We start from the raw sequence: 19,870 nt of genomic DNA on the forward strand, positions 1-19,870 counted from the left end.
CTTGACAGTTTTGTTTTGTTTTGTTTTTTTTCGCTAAATCCTTGACAGTTTTGTTGTGCTTTCTTCGAGAACGAATAAAAATAAAACTACTCAGCAAAAAATTAGATATAATATAAAACTATATATATATATATATATTCCATTTTATTGGGAAAAGAAGAAATGATATTATAGTTTTAGCAGCAAGTGTTTTAAGTTACGAAAAATAATTGTTAGCTCGACGATATTAAGAAAAATTAACCACTCACCATCAAGACATGCCCGAAAATTCTTATTAATAGTACTTATACGAAGAATAGTATATGTTCATTTGCTATTACGTTCGGCATTATATAAATATTTTCTTCGCTCTTTTCTTTCGGCAAGGTTGAAAAGTACATTACTCTCTAATTATACATCATTGAGCTAATTATTGCTTAAAAATAATAACAATAATGAATGTAAAATGACAATAAAATATTTAGCTAAAATATGTGATTTCTATTAGGGCAGCAAGCAGCTAAATAAGAATTTAATTTATAGATAAATTATAAAAACAAAAGACAACGTAATGAATGATTTGTTAGTTCAGCAGCTCGGACTTTGTCCACGGATGGGAGAGATTGCCGAGGGACAACTCCACAAAATAATTAAAGTAGCTGACAATAAAATCACTTGAACTTGATGAAAATATGGTTTACGATACAGTCATTTATTTCGTATTTGGTAGGCATACATCAATTCAATTATCTTTTTCGCATGAGTGAAAACGAGATCATCTCTATACTCAATCTAGGATACGAAGTACATATATATTCTAGTGCTGGATATGCCTTTCCTTAACAGCTATCATGAAATCCAGCCCCGTCGACATCAACCTTTTACCTCATCCAAAAGGATGGAATGAAAAGGAATCATTTGGTGTTGGGCAATTTTTGGGATATATGTTCAATTAATTAATTGGATATATTCATTGAGTTATTGTGATAAGGGAATGGAGACGGAGACAGCGGAATGGTGGGACTAAATGCAACGAAACACTCCCCACCACGCCATTTTATGCTCTCGGTAAATAGATCGTCTATTATTTATTTATTTTATTTGTTTTGGTGGAAGATAGTCTAATTTGGTGTTCTAGGGTTCTGGGTTGTGCGGGTTTCTGCGAGAAATGGGTTCTGCTGAGATTATTTCTTTCCGCTGTTGCATTTTTTTTGGTTATATATATATATATATATATATACACACACTAGAATGTGACTCGTGCTGTGCGCAAAAACATGACTCATTTTATTGTATTTTAGATATGACTTTGTTGTGTAATGAAATATATGTTAATCTTGTTTATATTACAGATTTTAAAGTCTTACTTAAAAATATGTTTAAGGAAAAATTTGTTGTATATTAATTGGTGTGGCGAGGATAGAGAAAGAAGATAATGGATGAGTTAGGGTTGGAAAGAGAGAGAGGAGGAGAGAGGATTTTAAGAAGAATTGTGAGTGAGTGATTATAAAAAAGTAGTCGAATTACATGTTTACTTCTAAAATTCTCATCACCGAATGATGAATATTAATCTTCCATTGTATTTGAAACGAGCATTTTGGGACATCGAAATTTGAGCAAACTAATCTTTTTTTTCCTTTTTTATAATAGTATATATAATATTTACAATTCTGTATGGGGGTTTCTTTTTGTGCAGAACACATCATGGTTAGAAAAGAGAATTGAACTTGTCTCTGAATCCTCTGGTCCTCCTCGACTTGCTGTGATCTTATCTCACGTGAAGGGCAATTCCTCTCGGATGCTAAAGATTACTTCTTCTCTAGTGTACATCTGGGTGGAGGGAGGTTCGAGGGATTAGGAAACACATGCATCGTGTTTTCGGATCGCTTGGCCTTCCATCTACCTGAATGTAGCGGGCTCGACACTCGTTTGCATGCGAGTGGAGTTTGAGTTCGTGGGATGGATTACAGGAAGCGGAGGATGGAGTATCAAGAATGAAAATCTAATTGCTCGTTTGATTTCGCAATATTAATTTTAAGATTTTAACTCTAATTTTAATTCTACACATTACACAACAAAAGTTAATAATACAATTATTAATTTTTTTAATAATTAAATTCAATTTTTAATAATAAATTTAATCAACTATTCATTTTTTTTTCACAATTCAACAATACAATCATTACTTTTTTTACTTTTTCATACATTTTTTCATAATTAAACATCACAATCATTACAAACAAATTAAAATCAAAACTTAACTCAACTCAACTTTAAAACCAAACATATTATAATATGACAGTTTCTTATTTGATGTGAATGTCACCAAGCACCCCATCCGAGCTCTATATTCTGCGCATGGTGCTTCTTAGACGAGTTGAAATAATTAGTTCATCTTTACTCAATTTATGATTACGATCGAAGTGCATTTTTAGTGCTTCTTTTCCGCAACATCTATCATGAAATCTAGGGCCCGTCAGTAAGTATGAACCTTTTACACCTCATTATCCGAAAGGATGGAACAAGGGAATCATTTAGTGCTGGACAATTTTTAAGATAGATGTTCAATTGATGATTAGATTCTTGAAACCACAAAAATAAAAAGCTACTTTCACTTAAAACGAGGATTAAATTAAGCCAAAATGATGCCTCTCGCTTTGGGAGTCTATTGACAATCTAATCTAATCTTAATCTTAATCTTTTAATATATTAAAACTGTTGTTTAGGGCAGCCGCGTGTCGTACCCTCATTTTTTACCACCTCATGCGGTCATCTTTTTACCTTCTCATATTTATTAAATGTAGGTGATTGATGCTTAAAGCATTAATTTTGCTCAGCTGCGTAGGTTGGAGCTGTGCCTATCAAACAAAAGCCCCAGGTCAATTCCCCATAGCTGCAATGAGGTTTAATCCTAATGCAACCATCAAGAGAGTCATTCAAGTTTTGATTTAATGAAGTCATAAGAGCCAAAATAATCATTAAAAGACTGATAGAAGTTCGAATAATATATTGACGAAATCTTAATCTTCGTAAAGATCACCTAAATGGTCAATGTACTAAAAGGAGCAAATTATTAATGCCTCATTTGGTTTATCGGTGTGATTTTAAAATTTAACTTTAACTTAATTATACACACAACAAAACAAAATAATTCATACAAAGTCAAAGGGTGGGTCCCATTTATACCACTTTTTTTCACAATAAAATAAAATAACTCATGCAAAATCAAAGAGTTGGCTCTATACATAATCAATTATACCACTCTTTTTCAAAATCAAAATCTGATTTTAAAATGTTACTTTGAATCCAAATGCAGCATAAGTACTTACATTTCACTTGATTCTCAAGTGCTAATTCAATCATCAAAAAATCAATTTAAATTTGATTTGAATCAAATTTTGCATAACGTCACTTTTTGTTATTCTATTAAGAAAAATTTTCAAATTTCTCAATCAGCCAATTACTTTTCTAATTTAATCACAATTTATTTTAATTGAGTTGCTTTCTTAAAAGGGAACTTTTGAATAAGAAGGTATCTAAAAGAAAATATATAAAATTTATTGCGATAGGTGATTGTAACATTAATATTTCTGAGCCGTGTATCGTGAGATTATATAATGAGTTATTAAAAAAGCTGATTAATATAGTGATATTGTTCTAATAATGTTATACATGAATACTATAATATCTTCTAGTGTAAAAAATTATAACACATTATTTGGTTTTTTTGTCTCGTAATAAGTCTATTATTTTAGATACTTTCCTACATTTCTTACCATTTATAATCATCTATAATTTATAATATGATTATATTGCAAATAAAAAACATAGTGTCATCCGATACGTTATGCGTGTACTTTTTAAATATTTATTTTTGCATGTTCTAATTTACGTCTACTATATAATTAAACGATGTAAAATTCACCACAGTAAATGTATTAGGAAAACTTGGCGTTTGTTATTCTCGCGGCAAAGTGCAAGCTTTAGCTAGTAATATACTAAATCTCTTGTTTGTAATGGCCATGTGTCAAACTATCAAATTTTTTGCTTTTTTCATATTAATTTATAATATCATGCAAAGGCTTATACATATGTATTTAATAATTTATTTACCTAAATATAAAAGGTTTATTTGAAATCATCACCACAATTTAAGTATTTTTTATCGTGACGTTGAAAATATCATAATTCTTTTTTCAGTTAAGTGCAAGATTACTCCAATCTATTAATAATCCTCGCTTGGGTTGATCGTAGTAGCGAGATGCTCTGGATAAATTTTGAATACCACTTACAATTAACGGGGTTCCTAATGATGATTTTTAAACGTGAAGTTGGACATATCCTATTTCTTTTTTTGTTCTTTTTTCCGGTTAAATGCAAGGTTACTCTAGCCTATTGACAATCATCACTTGAGTTGGTTGTGATCACGAAATGCTTTAAATGAATTTCTAATACCACTTACCATTAATAGAGTTCTCAATGGTGATTTTTGAACTGATTCAAACCATAATTCTTTCCAACTAAACTTTTATTTTATTTTTGAATAAGTGCATTTATATATTCATTCCATAATATATACTATTAAGATGGATTTTGATCTCCACATTTACGTATGCTTTTCGAGATAAAATCAATATTGAAATTTTCAATTAAATTTGTACTTAGTAAAAATTATAATAATTATTATATTTTGTATTTATATATTTGTTATATTATTATAATATGGTGTAACTTTTCAACACTATAATGCACCCCATATATTTTTTTCTTTTTATTCTAAATAAATAGAATCATCATAATATTTGAGTACATCCTAGCATGGTATTATGTGCCAAAAAGCTATCAGGATCAAATGAAATATATTGCATTTGCCAAAATATATATATATGTATATTGCAGTAAGGATAAGCTATAATCGTAACATATAAAAAAATTAGAGGATACTTAATAAAGACGAATTAGCTAGAATTATATGCTAATATATATTATAAATACATATGAATTAATATTTTAATTTTTATAATATTAATTATATATCTAACATATATATATATGTCACTTCTAAATTTTAGGTAGATATTACTTAACCATTATCTTTAATATTTCACTAAACTTTTACTTTTTTATACCTTTCTTATCATATCATCTAATTAAGTTTCTCATTTTTTCTCCAGTCTTACGGTCCATATAGAACCTAAAGTTTTCCTAATCAGAACGAGTTATTAATTTGCACAACGAGAAAAGAGGTTTTCTTTTTTTTCTTTTTTTTCGGATCCGTAAGCTTGCTCTTTATTAGATCAAAATATTCAATAGTCCATCACATTGGCTACATAGAGAGAGAGGCACATAGACCCAAGGAAAAAAGAGGCACACAGGCCCCAATTTGCTCGCAGGTCAGAAATAAACTAGGCACACATTCTCGAATAAGAAACAATACAGTGTAATGAGCAACACAGATCAATTGAGAGCTTGAAGCCAAACTCGAAAGCACTAACACAACTTAGATGTCAATCCCCCAAGCTGTTAATAGACTCCTTTGATGTGCATTATTCCACTTCTTAAGGGACTCTAGAACTCCAAACAATCTGAATTTAACATCCCTCATTACACGAGATTGGACTGTTCCAGTTTGGGGAGAAACTTAAACAAAAATACAATCATTTCAAGCTTTCCAAATATGATATATCATAGCTTGTCAGAAAAGTATTCCCACTGCAGCTGCAACAGTTTTCCCATTATATCTCCTAATGGCCTCATCAAGGTCATTCTATTTCTCCCAACACTAGCAACTTCTATACCTACCACTAATCTGCATAATATCAGATCAAATTGTGGGAGAAAAGCTGCAATAAAAAAAACAAATGATCCTTTCTTTTGCTTTTATTACCACATAAAACACAAGCAGTATCAACAGACCTCTTCCATCTTGATATTCTGTCAAGAGTAGGTAGTCTGTTCCTTATGGCAAGCCAAGTGATAAAGCCATGCCTCAAAATCGAAGGAGCGGACCATAGAACCAACTATTCTCTTCACCTTTCACACGAATGTAATTCCAGGTGCTTGCCACAGTGTAGATGCCTCTAGGATGAGCAGACCATGAGATTCTGTCCGCTCTTTCACATAGTTGAATATTGCTAGCCTCCTCTTTAATGACTGTCATCTTTCGAGTACATATGTTCCTCCATCTTTATCCTTCCTCCTTTATAACATCAGAAACTTTGGTCTGAATAGGAAGACCCGCACTCATCATTCCATCGCTTTGCACATAGACATTCAGAGGACTTTGAGGATGCCAGTTATCGAACCAAAACAAAGTGTTCCTACCATTGACTATGTTTGTCTTATCAATTGGATAGGCTCTTTGACAAAGTTTTGACAGTTCTCTCTAGGCATAGGAGCTATTGCTAGGCACCTTCAAGAACCAGAAATTTTCGTCTTTCATAATGTATGCTTTAATTCAAGCAATCCACAAAGACCCAACTCCACTATTCAAAAGCCAAATAAACCTCATGTTAGAGGCTTCATTCCATTCTACAAGCTGTTTTATGCCCAAGACTCCTTCTTTATTTGGTAAACAAACAGTATTCCAATCAACCTTGGCACCATTAGCAGCCATATCTTTCCCCTTCCAAATCATTCGGAAAGTCCTATAATCATTCTCGCAATATAGTTCGGATAACGCTACTCAAACTCTCATTAGTAATTTGGAGGAAGATGAAGAAGAAGAGAAGGGAGGGAAGTCAATAACCTCAATCCAAAGAGAATTTCGATAAGTACTTCGTTTGTTCTCCTTGAACCTCATACTCTCGACATACTTGCACGAGACGAGACGCAAACTAAGAGATATAAGTCGTCTTCGTTAATTGCGTGACTAAGAGGGTCAACGTGCCAATTACAACAAAATTCGAAATTTCAACCTCTGGCTGCTGCCAATAATTTGTTCGTACTTATGAATGTGGCCCACAGAAAGTAATTAAAACATGAAAAGAGTCACCATGACGTTCACATCAGCGCCAACGATCATATGGAAACGTTTGTATAAGAGGTCGGTGATAGTGTATCTTATCCTTATCCTCCAAATAGACCTAACATCTCAACCCCCACATATTTTAAAATAAAATTTATTTATTTATTTATTTTTCCATTTAATTAATTCCCAGAAAAACAAAATAATTAACTACAAATTGTCTTATCTGCCCTTCTACTGTTTGCCTCACGAACACGTTAGAAACGTTTCTCCACATACACCCCCACCAGCCGTAGCTCATCCTACTCCCGGTGCATGAAGTGGGACCGGCATTGTGGCTTCAGGTTCTTCGTGGTCTCTAATGGGCTCACGATACACCCGGATTACGGAAGATATTCTGTCCCCTCACGTTGTCTCTCCCTTATAATAGACGGAGCCTTTGCTTGCAAATACAAACAACCAGCGGAACCTCTCTCTCTCTCTCTCTCTCTCTCTCTATCTCTAGAAAATCCTGTTTCCGGGCTCCTTCCTCACCGTGCTTATAGAGCGAAAATCTGAAACCCTAGCTCCATCTCTGTCTCGGTTTTCTTCTAGCTTGAGCTGAAAATGGCGTCGGGTTCTTCGGGCCGGGCGAACTCCGGCTCCAAAGGTTTCGATTTCGCGACGGACGACATCCTCTGCTCGTACGAGGACTACGGCAATCAGGACTCCTCTAACGGAAGCCACTCCGATCCGGGTCTGGTCACCAGCTCCGGAAAGGTACCTCACTGATTGTTGCCGATGCTTTTAGGTTTTTGATTGGGTGATGTTTATTTGATCGTTCGGGAGGTGTTTCGGGACCGGCAACAGTTGAAAATCGTTGCCCAAGTCAACAGTTGACTGTTAGGCTGTGTAATTAGGAGGTTTGGAGCTGCAGAGCTCTCTGATTGTGGTGAACTGAAGGAGTTGTTTGCTTTTATGGAAACTCAACTTCTTCGTTCGTTTGGGTTCTGGCAGAAAGTTTATGACGGTCAGTTCTGAAGTTTTAGGGTGATTCATTTGAATGATCAGGCAGAGAATCTGTTTTCTTCCTCGACGAGTCCTCTCAACCTTGTGGTTTCTTTCTACTATCTCGGCTTGGGCAGAGCGATGATTCTGCTCGTGGGTTTTCATCTTCTAGTTGGGCTTCTCGGGAAGAAGACGGAAGTTAGGATTGTAGAATCAAATGGGGATTTATCTTTGAACCGCTCCATCAACACTTGATAGTTGCAACTTGTAATTCTTTTCGGCATTTTCGGATAGAGTCAGATTTCCTGATATTAATTGCTGGGAGGATGGGCATTGCATCATCGTGTAGTCTGGTAGTTCTGTTGAAAATCAAGTTCATGGTTACTAGACTCATTGACACAATGTACAAAAGCAACAGATACAAAGCCGACATATTTTTCTTCATTATCTTTCTGTTGATTGTTTGAGCTTTCGAGTCTTAAGTTAATATTTACTTACTGGTACTGGCTCCGCTGCTCGCGTTATATTCTAGAAAGGCAGGCTGTCCTTACTGGCTTTGGGCTCGTAGCTGTGTGTTTTCAATGGTTTTAGTTTTATATGTCTCTTACAGAGGCCCTAACTATTCGCTGCAAACAGGATTTTCATAAAAGTAGACTTGCGAGACCAGTATATGCTGCCCCTGCCTACAGTCAACCAGAGGATTCTCTTAATCCAGATATGGTTGCTATTGTTGACAAGAGCATGAAAAAATATGCTGACAACCTCATGCGGTTTCTCGAGGGAATAAGTTCTCGACTCTCACAGCTGGAGCTATACTGCTACAATCTCGACAAGTCGATTGGAGAAATGCGGTCGGAATTGAATCGAGATCACGGGGATGCAGATACCAAGCTCAAGTCACTTGAGAAACATATTCAAGAGGTGAGTTGATATAGTCAATCTGTTTTATTCCTGTTTCTACTTAACTAAATGTTCTTTGAACGTGACAGAATAGCTTCTTTGGAACCATGTATGTTGCCTTGATTGTTGTAACATTTCTAATGGACTACGGAAATTAGAAAGAAACCAGGTGGAATATAAACATGCTAGGTTTACTTTGATGAGCAGAATAATTTGATCTCTTTGATGCTTGTGCAGGTCCACAGATCAGTCCAGATCCTTAGGGACAAGCAAGAACTTGCTGAGACTCAGAAGGAACTAGCCAAGCTTCAACTTGCGCAGAAAGAGTCTTCTTCAGGCACTTTGCAGTCCAGTGAGGAGAGAGCTTCAACGCCTGCTCCGGAAACCAAGAAGACTGACAATGCGTCTGATACATCAAACCAACAATTAGCTCTGGCCCTGCCCCACCAAGTTGCTCCACCACAATCAATGCCTCCGCCTGCACAAGCCCCCCCTCCTCAGAATGTGTCCCAACAACAGGCTTATTATCTGGCCCCGGCTCAGATACCAAATCCAGCAGGTGCCTCTCAGCTTCCTCATATTCAGTATGTGCCCTCTGATTCTCAGGGTAGGCCAACACAATTGCAAGAGGTTTCCCGGATACCACCACCATCAACACAGCCTCCAGTGAATCAGTCGCCAACTATGCATCCTTTCCCTCAGTATCAGCAGCAGTGGTCCCAGCAGTTACCCCAACAAGCACCGGCACAGCCACCGCCACAGCAGCAATCATCAGTGCCACCCCAAATGAGGGCCCAAGCCACCCAAGTTTACTCTCCCTACCCACCAAGCCAGCCTGCAAACCCACCCCCGCCGCCGCCTTCACAAGAAACCCTTCCCAACAGCATGCCCATGCAAGTGCCATACTCAGGGGTCCCGCCTCCAGTGTCTAGCCGTGCCGAGTCTGTGCCTTATGGGTATGGAGGGCCCACAAGAATCATTCAGCAGCAACCTCCACCACAGCCTGTTAAGGGAGCCTTTGGACCACAGCCTGGTGATGGATATGCTGCTGGCGCCCAAACTCCGGTCCCTCCAGGTAGCGGGTATATGGTGTACGAAGCTGACGGGGGGAGACCCCACCATCAACCTCCTCAACAGGCTCACTTCTCCCAGGGCATGTACCCCCCACCAAATGTCCCTCACCCGAATCCACAGGCAAATCCTCCTAACAATCTCATGGTTCGAAATTCAAGCCACCCGCAGTTTGTCCGGAACCATCCCTATAGCGAGCTGATTGATAAACTTGCGAGCATGGGCTTTAGGGGCGATCATGTGGCGAGTGTGATACAGAGGATGGAAGAGAGCGGGCAGCCTGTGGATTTCAACTCTGTACTCGACAGGTTGAATGTGCATTCTTCTCAGAGAGGGTGGTCTGGGTGAAGATTTCCGACTTTCTGTCACGAGACAACTTGATAATTTCTGCATGCTTTTTTTTTTAAAAAAAAAAATATGAAATTCAATAAGGCTGAAGCTACGCTTACGGGTATATCCTCAAATATATGTGGGTTGTGAGGTTACCCTTTAGATTGTTGTATATGGCTGACGTTATTTTAAACTAGTCCTCTTGGATGTCATGAGCGGTTAATTTTAGCTACCGTCGACGGAGATGCTTTCAAGTTGAATGTCCCTTCCCTTCCTTCTCCTAATGATGTGTACTTAAAACTTGGGTCACTTTAGGTGCGAACTCGACTGAAGTTCCATTTTGTCTTTATTTATTTTTGTTTTTGCTAATCTAGGGTGTTTAAGTTTCGCTTGGCTAATTGCCGGGGCTCCGTGACTCCCTGCGACGTACGGAGCAAGGAATTACGTCAAAGGGGTTCCGGTGGTTTCAATGGTTTCAAGGGATTTTGAATTCGGTTTTGAAGTTCCATTTTGTCAGCTGCATTGTTCAGACTCTAGTGGAGTTTTAATGAAGACATTCGCCCGAGTTGCCAATGAACCTTCCATTTTGTCAGCTGTAGTGTAATGAGGACTCTTAACGGAGTTTTAGTGAAGGCGCGCACCTAAGTTCTTCAGTGACCGTTCGGCTAGGTACTATGAAATTTCTATTTACATAACCGGCGGGTTGAGAAATTATTCAAGCCGTTGACTAGGCTTGTAAAACAGAAACAAGTTGAGAAATTGAAGGTCCTTGTCGAAGAAACTGACAGAATTGTCCTCTACCCAGCAGTTCTTGTCCTCTAGCAGGGGAATCTTTTGTTACCTGGTGAAGGAATCTATCTCCGAACTACTAATCCCAGAGAAAAATGCAGCATCCGTATCATTCCTCTAGGCAGAAGAAAGAGCACAGCCAAGCTCAGATGACTATGGTTTCTTCAACTGCCACTGTGCTCCTCTCTGTGTTCCTCGTGGGTCTGACTTGCTTGGCCATATACCTGTCCCATCTCTTCTGGCTTAAGCCCCAGAGGTTCCGAAACAAGCTCCGGAGGCAGGGAATTCATGGCCCAGCACCTTCGTTTTTCTTCGGCAACATTCCTGATGTCAAAAAGATCCATTCGGAGATGGCTCAGAAGAGGGCTCAGCAGGGCCAAAATACAGATCCAATATCAAATGATTATATGTCCCAGCTCTTTCCTCACATAGACAAATGGACGGACGATTACGGTAACTTGTACTGATTGCTCTTGCTTCTTCTCCAATCTTCCTGTAACCCCTATATAGAGTTTGATCAATCTACACCTGAAGGAAGCTTCACGGCATGGTTATTCCCACATCGTCTTGATTTGTTTCCAGGATAAAATACGGAAAATAGATCTGTTCGTTGACTGAAAAGGTGATTTAGTATATTAGTCAACCGTTGAACTAGTTTGCTATATATTCTTAGACAACTGGGAAAATATGAAATATGAGCCAAGGGCATAGACGTTCAAATCTGGATGTGGAAGAAAAAGGGAAATGGCCACCCATTTGAGATTCACGACTCACTCTTGCGCGATCTGTTCGTGTCACTGCATACCTCCATTTTTTCTATCAGATAAGCACAATAAAGTTTCTATTTTTCAGTGTATTCCTGAAAATTTTTCGGGAAGTATCTGGTACATTAACAGTATGCGAAGTCTGAAGTGGAACCATTGGAATATGACAGGTTCAGTATTCACGTTCACCCTTGGGAACATGGTAGTTGTATGCTTAGGGGACTTAGATGCAGTGAAGGATTTCTGCCAGAATAGATCTCCCGAATTCGGGAGGTCTTCTTACATAAAGAATAGCAGGGGAGTCCTATTTGGCGATGGCATTATAACTGCAAAAGGAGCATCTTGGGTTCAGCAGAGGAAGATCATTAATCCTGAGTTCTTTCCAGACAAAGTTAAGGTAAACATGGCTTTTCCTAGCCTCAGGCTCTTTATCGTAAAAGTTTACGAACCAATCGGACAGTGCAGGGTATGATGAAGATGATGATAGAATCTGTGACACAATTGATGGGAAAATGGGAAGCCAAGGTCGAAGGAGGAGGTGGGATTGCCACTCTACAGGTTGATGAGGATCTGAGAAATCTGTCTGCAGAAGTGATCTCAAAAACTTGCTTTGGAAACAACTACTCTCACGGAATGGAGATTTTCTCAAAGATGTTGGAGATTCTTGATTTGCTCAGCAAGCAATACTCCTCTGTCGGTATTCCAGGACAAAAGTGATGACTCCAACTGCCTTTTCCAGGTTAATGTATCAATTATCTGCCTTCTGATGTTTTGAATTTTCCGTTTTCTTGCAGATACATGCCCACCAAGACAAACCGGGAAGTCTGGAGGCTTGGGAAGGAAGTCAAAAAGTCTATCATGAATCTGATGATCAACGAAAACAACGGGAACCCACAGAATTTTCTAGACGTCCTTACGAAAAACTTCATTGGTTCCCACAGCAACCGTCATCTCATAGTGGACAATTGCAAGACTATGTTCTTTGCTGGGCATGAGACTACTGCAAATACCATTTCGTTCACTCTGATACTCTTAGCACATCATGCGGAGTGGCAGAACCGAGCACGGGATGAGGTGGTTGAGATTATTAAAGACGGGAAAATCCTTACTGCTGATATGCTAAACAGAATGAAAATTGTAGGTTCTTTGACCTGACTGGAGGAGAAACAAGAAAGATGGAAAATATTCTATTACGATTCAAGGAAATTTGAAGCTAACTGATAATCTTGTTTCATTTTGTAGTTAAATATGGTGATATATGAGACTCTGCGTTTATATCCGCCTGGTCCTTTCATGGCAAAAGAGACAAGCGAGGAGATGAAATTCGGGAAATTTCTGATCCCCAAAGGAGTCAATGTTTGGCTTCCTTTGTCAGCACTACATCGAGACCCGGCCAACTGGGGAGCTGATGCAAGTGTATTCAATCCAGAAAGGTTCGCGAATGGGATCTCTTCTGCATGCAAGCTCCCTTTTCTTTTCATGCCCTTCGGAGTTGGAATACGAACTTGTGTAGGCCAGAACTATGCCATGACAGAGCTGAAGATAGTACTTGCCCTAGTATTATCGAAGTTTAGTTTCAGTTTGTCTCCAGAATACAAGCATTCCGTGGCATGCAAGCTGTTCTTTAAGCCCGGCAATGCAGTTTATCTCAAGCTAGAGAGAATCTGACACTTATTTTCTATAATATACAAATCAGGACAGCTTTCTTATTTGGTTTCTCCTAGCACAATCAGAGCACTGCCTCCTAATGTAGAGATTGCCAATCCATTGTAAATCTTTCTTTTACAGATTTGACGAGTATAACATGGACTGGAGCTTTCCTCAATTTAGAAAGAGCGAAAGGAATGGTCTCTGAGGCATTAACCTAAAATATTGGACATAGGCAAATCGAGAAGAATACTCGAAATTGGTGTGTGAATAAACTGTAGTATAGTACACAGACTCAAGCATTTGTAACTCTCTGCAACCCGTTAAATAAAACAAACAAGTAACAAATATGTATCCTCAACGGGACATACATATGCTTCTCATCTAGAAATCTTTCGCTCGGAAGAGTTCTCAATTGAGAAGGTCATTTAGGACAGAATGGACGGAGAACATCAGGAGAATTGTGTATATTATGACAGCCGCAAAACCAGCCGCTAGAGCTCCCGTAACATGATCACAGTACTTGGGGACTTGTCCACAGATCGGGAGCCACCCAGCATGTGAATTTCCCTTTTTCCCCACCTGAGCAATTGCCAGTGCGGCGGAGATGCTTGAAGTCAGCAGCATTGTCACAAGCTGCAGATAGAAGCATAGAAAATGGCAGTTATTTGGAGGTAAAGAATTCAAGAAGTCCCAATGCGATCCTGTTCTCAGGAACTGAATGCGACCACGCCAGTCGGTTTGAATATGTTCTTCCTAGTGGAGTTATATAGTGCTCAATATACATTTCCTAAAATTTCCTGGATGCGTGCCTTAAGATCAAGAACGCAGTCAACTCACCAGATCCAAGGTGACGAGTAATCTTCGTAGCAAGCTCCCCCAGGGCACGAAGAGGGCTATTAAGCTGTACGCACTCACAACAGCATTGACGATCACAAAGTACCTACAAGAACACTCCCACCCTTCATGATTATCTTGAATGTATATAATAGAATCCACTAAAACCCGAACGGTTTGATGGCAGATGGAAATTAAAAAGACTGCAACTCACTTGAAGGCAGGAGTGTCGCTATACTCAGCCTCGAAGGACGCCGTGAAGAAATTGGCCCTCTCATGGCTCGTGGCCATGACAATGGTTGCTGACACAGCCGCCCCCAGTGCGAGCACCCTCAAGAGAAGGGCTAAAATCCTCTTAGGATTTTTCTCCATCGAAGGCACTGGAAACCAAAATGAGGAGACCCGGATCTCTTCGTGATAACTGATGTTCGGAATGCCTGTGAGGCGAAAATTTCAGCTAAAAACGAGTTGGGGTATGAGAAAGCAGATGAAAGGTGGTGCACTAGCATTATACCTGCGGTGGTTGCTTCATGGTTGAAGTTTCTCAACTGCCACTTCCTTTTTGGGGGGGTAGTTTCTCCAAGTTTTCAGCTCTCTTCTTGAAAGAGGAATGACTTTAAATTTTCCCAACAACGTTAAAGTCTCTCTTCTTGGTTTAGCTTACCAGAAACAATGACAGCCGTTGTTGACCGAAATGATCATCAGCCCACTAAAAAGTTCTTATGCCTTGTATTTGCGATGCCTTTTGAAGTGTTTTACCTTTACATAAGCCATACCATGTCGATTGGATGACTCGCGATGCTGATGGGGCACCAACGGAAAAACCGATTCGGGCTGATGTCAGTTTTAAGTCGCGTCTGGACTCTTCAATCTCGATTAGCCAGGGGAAAAAGTGTCGATGTATTTGATCGATCTATTTTCTTCCAACTAAGAATTCATTTTCGGATATTAGAAAAACCATCTTGAAAATCAGTTTTATGTATTCGGTTCAACTACATAGATAGAGCTGTCGCAACCATGGCCGCCCAATATGCCACCGTTCGCTCCGTTGGCCAAAGCCGGAGATCGCCTTGGTGACCAGAGAATCTCTCTGGCCACGATGAGGCTACTGAGGGCCTCGCTGAGTGGGCGGTGGCTAATGGCGAGGCCCCAAGCTGGGATCTCTATCTCCGATGTTTTTGAAAAAGACAAGACATAAATGGGTGTATTTTCGGAAAATGATAATCTAGTAAACATTCCTGCAAGCTTCTCAGCTTTCACCTACCCACCGTATCTGCTCCGCCCTGCTTCTTGCCGTCTAATTTTTCTTTTTCTTTTTTTGGGTGCGGCAAGGCGCTTCATGCCGTCTTCCTCAGCATAAAGACATCCTCCCTCAGAGCTTTGTCAAGCACCGATCAAGATTTTCCCGAGAACCAGCCGGAAAATGGCACTCTCTCCGTCACTCTGCAGGGCCCCAAAGGCCCTTCTTTTGGCTCCGACATTCAATCTTCCCCGCAGCCCCAACACCCCATTCAAACCCAGCTTCACAGTGGCCGCCAATTTCAGGTCGTCCTTCTTCTCCCTCTCCCTCTCCGTACAAAAGCCCCGACCTTTACTCCACCCACGCCGCCACCAAACCCTAGCAACGCGGTGCCTCTTCACCGGAATCGTGGAGGAAATGGGCCAAGTCAAGAGCTTGGGCCCGGTTGATGATGGGTTCGTCATGACAGTCGCTGCCAAGACCGTTCTCGAGGACGTCCACCTCGGGGACAGCATTGCCGTGAACGGTACGTGCCTCACCGTGACCGAATTCGACACGGGGTTATCGGAATTCACTGTCGGTTTGGCCCCGGAGACCCTGAGGAAGACCTCCCTCGTTGAGCTTGGGGTGGGCTCGAAGGTGAACCTGGAGCGCGCGGTCGGCCCTACGGGCAGAATGGGCGGCCACTTCGTGCAAGGTCATGTCGATGGGACGGGGGAGATAGTGTCCATGGAGTCCGAGGAGGACTCCCTGTGGGTTAAGGTTAGGACCGGGAAGGAGATCTTGAGGTACATTGTGCCCAAGGGATTCATAGCAGTGGACGGGACTAGTTTGACTGTGGTCGATGTGAATGATGAGGAGGAGTGGTTTAGTTTCATGTTGGTGGCTTATACTCAGCAGAAGATTGTGATACCTTTGAAGAAAGCTGGGCAGAAGGTGAACTTGGAGGTTGATATTTTGGGGAAGTATGTTGAGAGGCTTCTTAGCAGCGGGTTTGTCGAGTCATTCAAGTCTTCCTGATCGTAAGCTGGTATTGGTAATTCCTCTCTTTCAGCTCAGAGAGTTCGTTTTAACTGTATGGTCCATTTTTTGGATTGTAACGAAGTTGTGACGATAAACTCTGTATCTTGTTTTTAATGATAGCTACTCTTTGACTGCCTGATTTCTTGTGGAAAGAATGAGTCGAGATTCGTGTTTCACGATACATTATTAAATAGAAGGGATTTCTTAAGCAAAATCATGGCAATTCTCGCAAGGGAAATCTTATAATTTTCGTCGCTGGATGTCTCACTGGATGGGTGAGATCGGCTGATGAAGAAGGGCCATGTAACTGTTTTGATTAAACTAGCGTGCAGAGGTTCGGTTACTTATCATACAGTAACTCGAGGTCTTTTAGTGAACGCTGGTTGAGATGTGGTGCGTTAAAGACATATTTTCTCTGGCAAATGATGTTTAATTTGCTTTAATGGCTATGGACAACGATTCCCAAAGGTGAGCTGTTGCAGTTGGGATAGAGAGGCTAGATAGCACATGAGTTAGTCTTTTGTTTATTTTCTGGGATATGACTGTCGCTAAATAGTGACCTTGACTTCTGCAGCTCGTGCATGGTAAATTGGTAATAGATAACCAGGCTGATAGTAGGGATGTGATTGTTCCCGAATATGTTGGGTTAAATGCCATTTGAATAGTCTGAAACATCTCATCAAGCGCTTAGAAACTGCTGTCTTGGAGAAGGGCACTAATTGACCCTGAACTACTTTCTGCTTATAATGTGTTTGGCCCCAGTAGCTGGTTACATTGTCAAGCTTAACGAAATATCTTGACTACAATTAAGACTAGCAAGATCATTATTGCTCTGTGTTTGTGTTCTTCTCTCAGTTTAAAGTGGCTATTCCTTGGGGAAGAGTCAAGCAGTTCTGACATGGAGTTGAATATATTCATCCTATGCTCATGATAGTTGTAAGCTGTGTTCCGGGGAGGAGATTAGTTTGCCATCTTTTTTCTTGCCAATAAGGATATGGCTCTATGTGCTTAAGGAGCCAATGACTGGGTAAAAAGAGAGAGAATGTGACAGATTAAACAGATTCTGAAGTTGAATTTGCTTTGTTCTCAGAGGAAAATGAAAAAAATAGGATTTGCTTTTGAATTTATTTTGTTTATAGAGAGAGAAAGAGGGGTGTGATTCAAGTTCCACCTGTCAACATGAATTTCATCCACAAGGGAAGGGATTTGGAGGAGGAGGAAACATGTATCTAGAACTCAAATCAGAGAGAGTGAAGTGGAGCGGGACTAACTTGAGTTCGTTTTTGTTCAAGCTGTTTCATTGTAGCTGTAGAATGTCAATGTTAATTGAATATTAGTGGTCAATGTTAACTGTCCAGGCCCAAATATCAGTCGACAGTGGTAACTGTCCTCAGGGTCCAAGCTCACTTGTGACATCCCTTCACCAAATTGTAATGTGCATTTCATCTTGCCTCTTTATAAGATAATGCTGAAATTTCCTTGAATGAAAATGGTGCCAATATTACTTTTGACTGTTCAATTTTGCTTTGCCCTTCGTTTAAGGTATTTTTATGCTCCTGATACATTCATATACTTCACTGGCTCACAGGCAAACTATTCAGGCCGATGGATCGATCTTTCAAGTGGAAGAGTCTGATGTCTGGAACATTGCATTTCTGGGCTGGGATTCGTTCCTCTGGCATAAGAATCCAAGATTTGCTGCTTCAACAATAGCATTTGCTTGCTGAGAGAATGGCGCATCACACAGTTCCAGATCCTCCTGGTGGTGAGTTTCTGAACAGGACAGTAAGGTTTGCTACTGATGCTCACACTAACAGGATGTCTTTAAAATGTTCCAAGTTGACGATCATTGACAATTCACTATGTAATTCAGTTACCTTGTGAGATCTCATGACTTTATCGGCACCTTTAATTAATAAAAGCAAGAGATGTCTTTTCTCCCTGTCTTCTTCATGTCTCTGATGTCATGGGCAAAGATGGTTGAATGCTTCTATTATTGGTTCTTCCATAAGAACTGAATTTCCAAAATCTACGGCAAGATGCTCCTTCTTGGATTTTACCAGCAGATCATTATTGGTTGTTTATGGAAGAAAAGCTAACCAGTCGTCCTCTGGAACAGTGGAAATGTGCAGGAGCAACTTTAATATGTTACTTTTATGTCGTTGTCATGCTGTTGTGAGCAATGTCCAAGGATTGGAGTGCCAAGTCAGACCCTCATTTGCATGAGATAAGCTTGTATTAACACACTTATATTATTATTAAGCCTGAAAAGTCTCACATCATCACCCTTCACTAACCGTCGTTCCGATGTAAAAAAGGTTCCGATGTAAAAAAAGACTTCCTTAGTTGCGTGTCCTCTTCTGCAAACTCGGTCGAGCAAAGGTGCACTTCTCTCTTTCTTTCAACCAAGAGAACTGAACCAATCACAGTTGAGATAATACTAATAATTGCATGAAAACCGAGTCATTAGATCGAAAATGGGCCTGAAATAGCTGGGAAGTTGAAGCGGGCCGTAATTTAAAAATGTAGAGGGTGACTATTGTTGCGTGGGAGCGAACGTCACATGCATTGCCCTGCGGCTACCCTGAAAATGGGTCTTGTCACATCGCATAATCAATCCTGCACTTCCTATAGGATTTCCATTTACGTTTGCCTTAGGATTTTCCTAATTTTATATAGGACGGATGCTTCCATGATCGGTCCACTAATTAATTATGTGAATATGGTCCAACTTGGTAGAGCCAACACACTTCTTCTTTGAGGAACATGCACGGTCAAGCATGGTCCGACAGTGATCGTGCTAGAATCCCCCGAGCTGTCATTGAGAGGAGTCCCCATCGTATTCTTCAACTTGATTCGCGAGCAGGGAACTCTTACCTAGATGTATAAACCGAAACCGATGTTGTGATCATAACGTCAATTGCAAGTGGACTAATCTATTATTGTTGTCTTAATGTACGAAGAATTTATACATGCATTTGTCCATTTGTTTCTTACTGTTTTTTCCAATTCATCTGTGCGTGTGGGGTATGGGAGCCTTGGATGGAGGCCGCATTCATTCGGCAGCACGAGCACGATTGCTGATAACTGCCAAGCCGACAAAGCAACGCCGTAAAGTTAGGAGGGCAGGCGGGTCTGACACTGACAAGCATGGTTGTCGTGCCACGTGGAGGAGCTTGAGTGGTCATGTCTGATGTCTGACTTACCGTAATAGTGCAGACGAAGGACAGGGTCCACATCACTGTTCATGAATGCCCAGCCAAGAGGGATCACCGCCCCACTCCGTCATCATCCGTGCATGATCATGATGCCCTTCAACTTCCTCCAGGGGCCGTA

The 19,870-nt window shown here is 40.1% G+C and overlaps 4 protein-coding genes across 5 annotated transcripts; 3 read left to right on the forward strand and 1 right to left on the reverse strand.

The window, feature by feature from the left end:
- The first annotated feature begins 7,391 nt into the window (after positions 1 to 7,391).
- On the forward strand, positions 7,392 to 10,583 carry LOC116196895 (extensin). The gene is made up of 3 exons (XM_031526826.1): positions 7,392 to 7,705; positions 8,570 to 8,854; positions 9,071 to 10,583. The coding sequence occupies exons 1-3, from the start codon at positions 7,553 to 7,555 to the stop codon at positions 10,250 to 10,252; spliced, it is 1,620 nt and encodes a 539-aa protein (XP_031382686.1). The 5' UTR covers positions 7,392 to 7,552; the 3' UTR covers positions 10,253 to 10,583.
- Positions 10,584 to 10,741: 158 nt separating this feature from the next.
- LOC116196896 (cytochrome P450 714C2-like) lies at positions 10,742 to 13,496 on the forward strand. The gene is made up of 5 exons (XM_031526827.1): positions 10,742 to 11,476; positions 11,958 to 12,184; positions 12,253 to 12,500; positions 12,582 to 12,924; positions 13,030 to 13,496. The coding sequence occupies exons 1-5, from the start codon at positions 11,119 to 11,121 to the stop codon at positions 13,453 to 13,455; spliced, it is 1,602 nt and encodes a 533-aa protein (XP_031382687.1). The 5' UTR covers positions 10,742 to 11,118; the 3' UTR covers positions 13,456 to 13,496.
- A 29-nt stretch (positions 13,497 to 13,525) lies between these two features.
- On the reverse strand, positions 13,526 to 14,756 carry LOC116196899 (CASP-like protein 1C1). Its single transcript, XM_031526830.1, has 3 exons — positions 14,486 to 14,756; positions 14,275 to 14,377; positions 13,526 to 14,070 (listed from the first exon to the last, which is right to left on the reverse strand). The coding sequence occupies exons 1-3, from the start codon at positions 14,641 to 14,643 to the stop codon at positions 13,846 to 13,848; spliced, it is 486 nt and encodes a 161-aa protein (XP_031382690.1). The 5' UTR covers positions 14,644 to 14,756; the 3' UTR covers positions 13,526 to 13,845.
- A 420-nt stretch (positions 14,757 to 15,176) lies between these two features.
- On the forward strand, positions 15,177 to 18,487 carry LOC116196898 (riboflavin synthase). Of its 2 annotated transcripts, none has more exons than XM_031526829.1 (2): positions 15,177 to 16,541; positions 18,123 to 18,487. In XM_031526829.1, exon 1 carries the CDS (start codon positions 15,695 to 15,697, stop codon positions 16,529 to 16,531), a length of 837 nt encoding a protein of 278 aa, XP_031382689.1. In that variant the 5' UTR covers positions 15,177 to 15,694; the 3' UTR covers positions 16,532 to 16,541; positions 18,123 to 18,487. The 2 variants fall into 2 exon arrangements, with proteins under 2 accessions (XP_031382689.1, XP_031382688.1); XM_031526828.1 differs by having other exon boundaries at positions 15,187 to 16,547.
- The last annotated feature ends 1,383 nt before the right edge of the window (positions 18,488 to 19,870 follow it).

This window comes from Punica granatum, chromosome 2, assembly GCF_007655135.1.
Source record: "Punica granatum isolate Tunisia-2019 chromosome 2, ASM765513v2, whole genome shotgun sequence".
NCBI lineage: Eukaryota > Viridiplantae > Streptophyta > Magnoliopsida > Myrtales > Lythraceae > Punica > Punica granatum.

Coding starts and splice junctions, on each gene's coding strand:
- LOC116196895 (XM_031526826.1), top strand. CDS start 7,553: ATGGCGTCGGGTTCTTCGGGCCGGGCGAACTCCGGCTCCAAAGGTTTC. Junction 7,706..8,569: donor TGGTCACCAGCTCCGGAAAG/GTACCTCACTGA, acceptor CGCTGCAAACAG/GATTTTCATAAAAGTAGACT. Junction 8,855..9,070: donor TTGAGAAACATATTCAAGAG/GTGAGTTGATAT, acceptor ATGCTTGTGCAG/GTCCACAGATCAGTCCAGAT.
- LOC116196896 (XM_031526827.1), top strand. CDS start 11,119: ATGCAGCATCCGTATCATTCCTCTAGGCAGAAGAAAGAGCACAGCCAA. Junction 11,477..11,957: donor CAAATGGACGGACGATTACG/GTAACTTGTACT, acceptor GGAATATGACAG/GTTCAGTATTCACGTTCACC. Junction 12,185..12,252: donor TCTTTCCAGACAAAGTTAAG/GTAAACATGGCT, acceptor CGGACAGTGCAG/GGTATGATGAAGATGATGAT.
- LOC116196899 (XM_031526830.1), bottom strand. CDS start 14,643: ATGGAGAAAAATCCTAAGAGGATTTTAGCCCTTCTCTTGAGGGTGCTC. Junction 14,378..14,485: donor AGCGACACTCCTGCCTTCAA/GTGAGTTGCAGT, acceptor GTGTTCTTGTAG/GTACTTTGTGATCGTCAATG. Junction 14,071..14,274: donor TACTCGTCACCTTGGATCTG/GTGAGTTGACTG, acceptor TTCTATCTGCAG/CTTGTGACAATGCTGCTGAC.
- LOC116196898 (XM_031526829.1), top strand. CDS start 15,695: ATGGCACTCTCTCCGTCACTCTGCAGGGCCCCAAAGGCCCTTCTTTTG.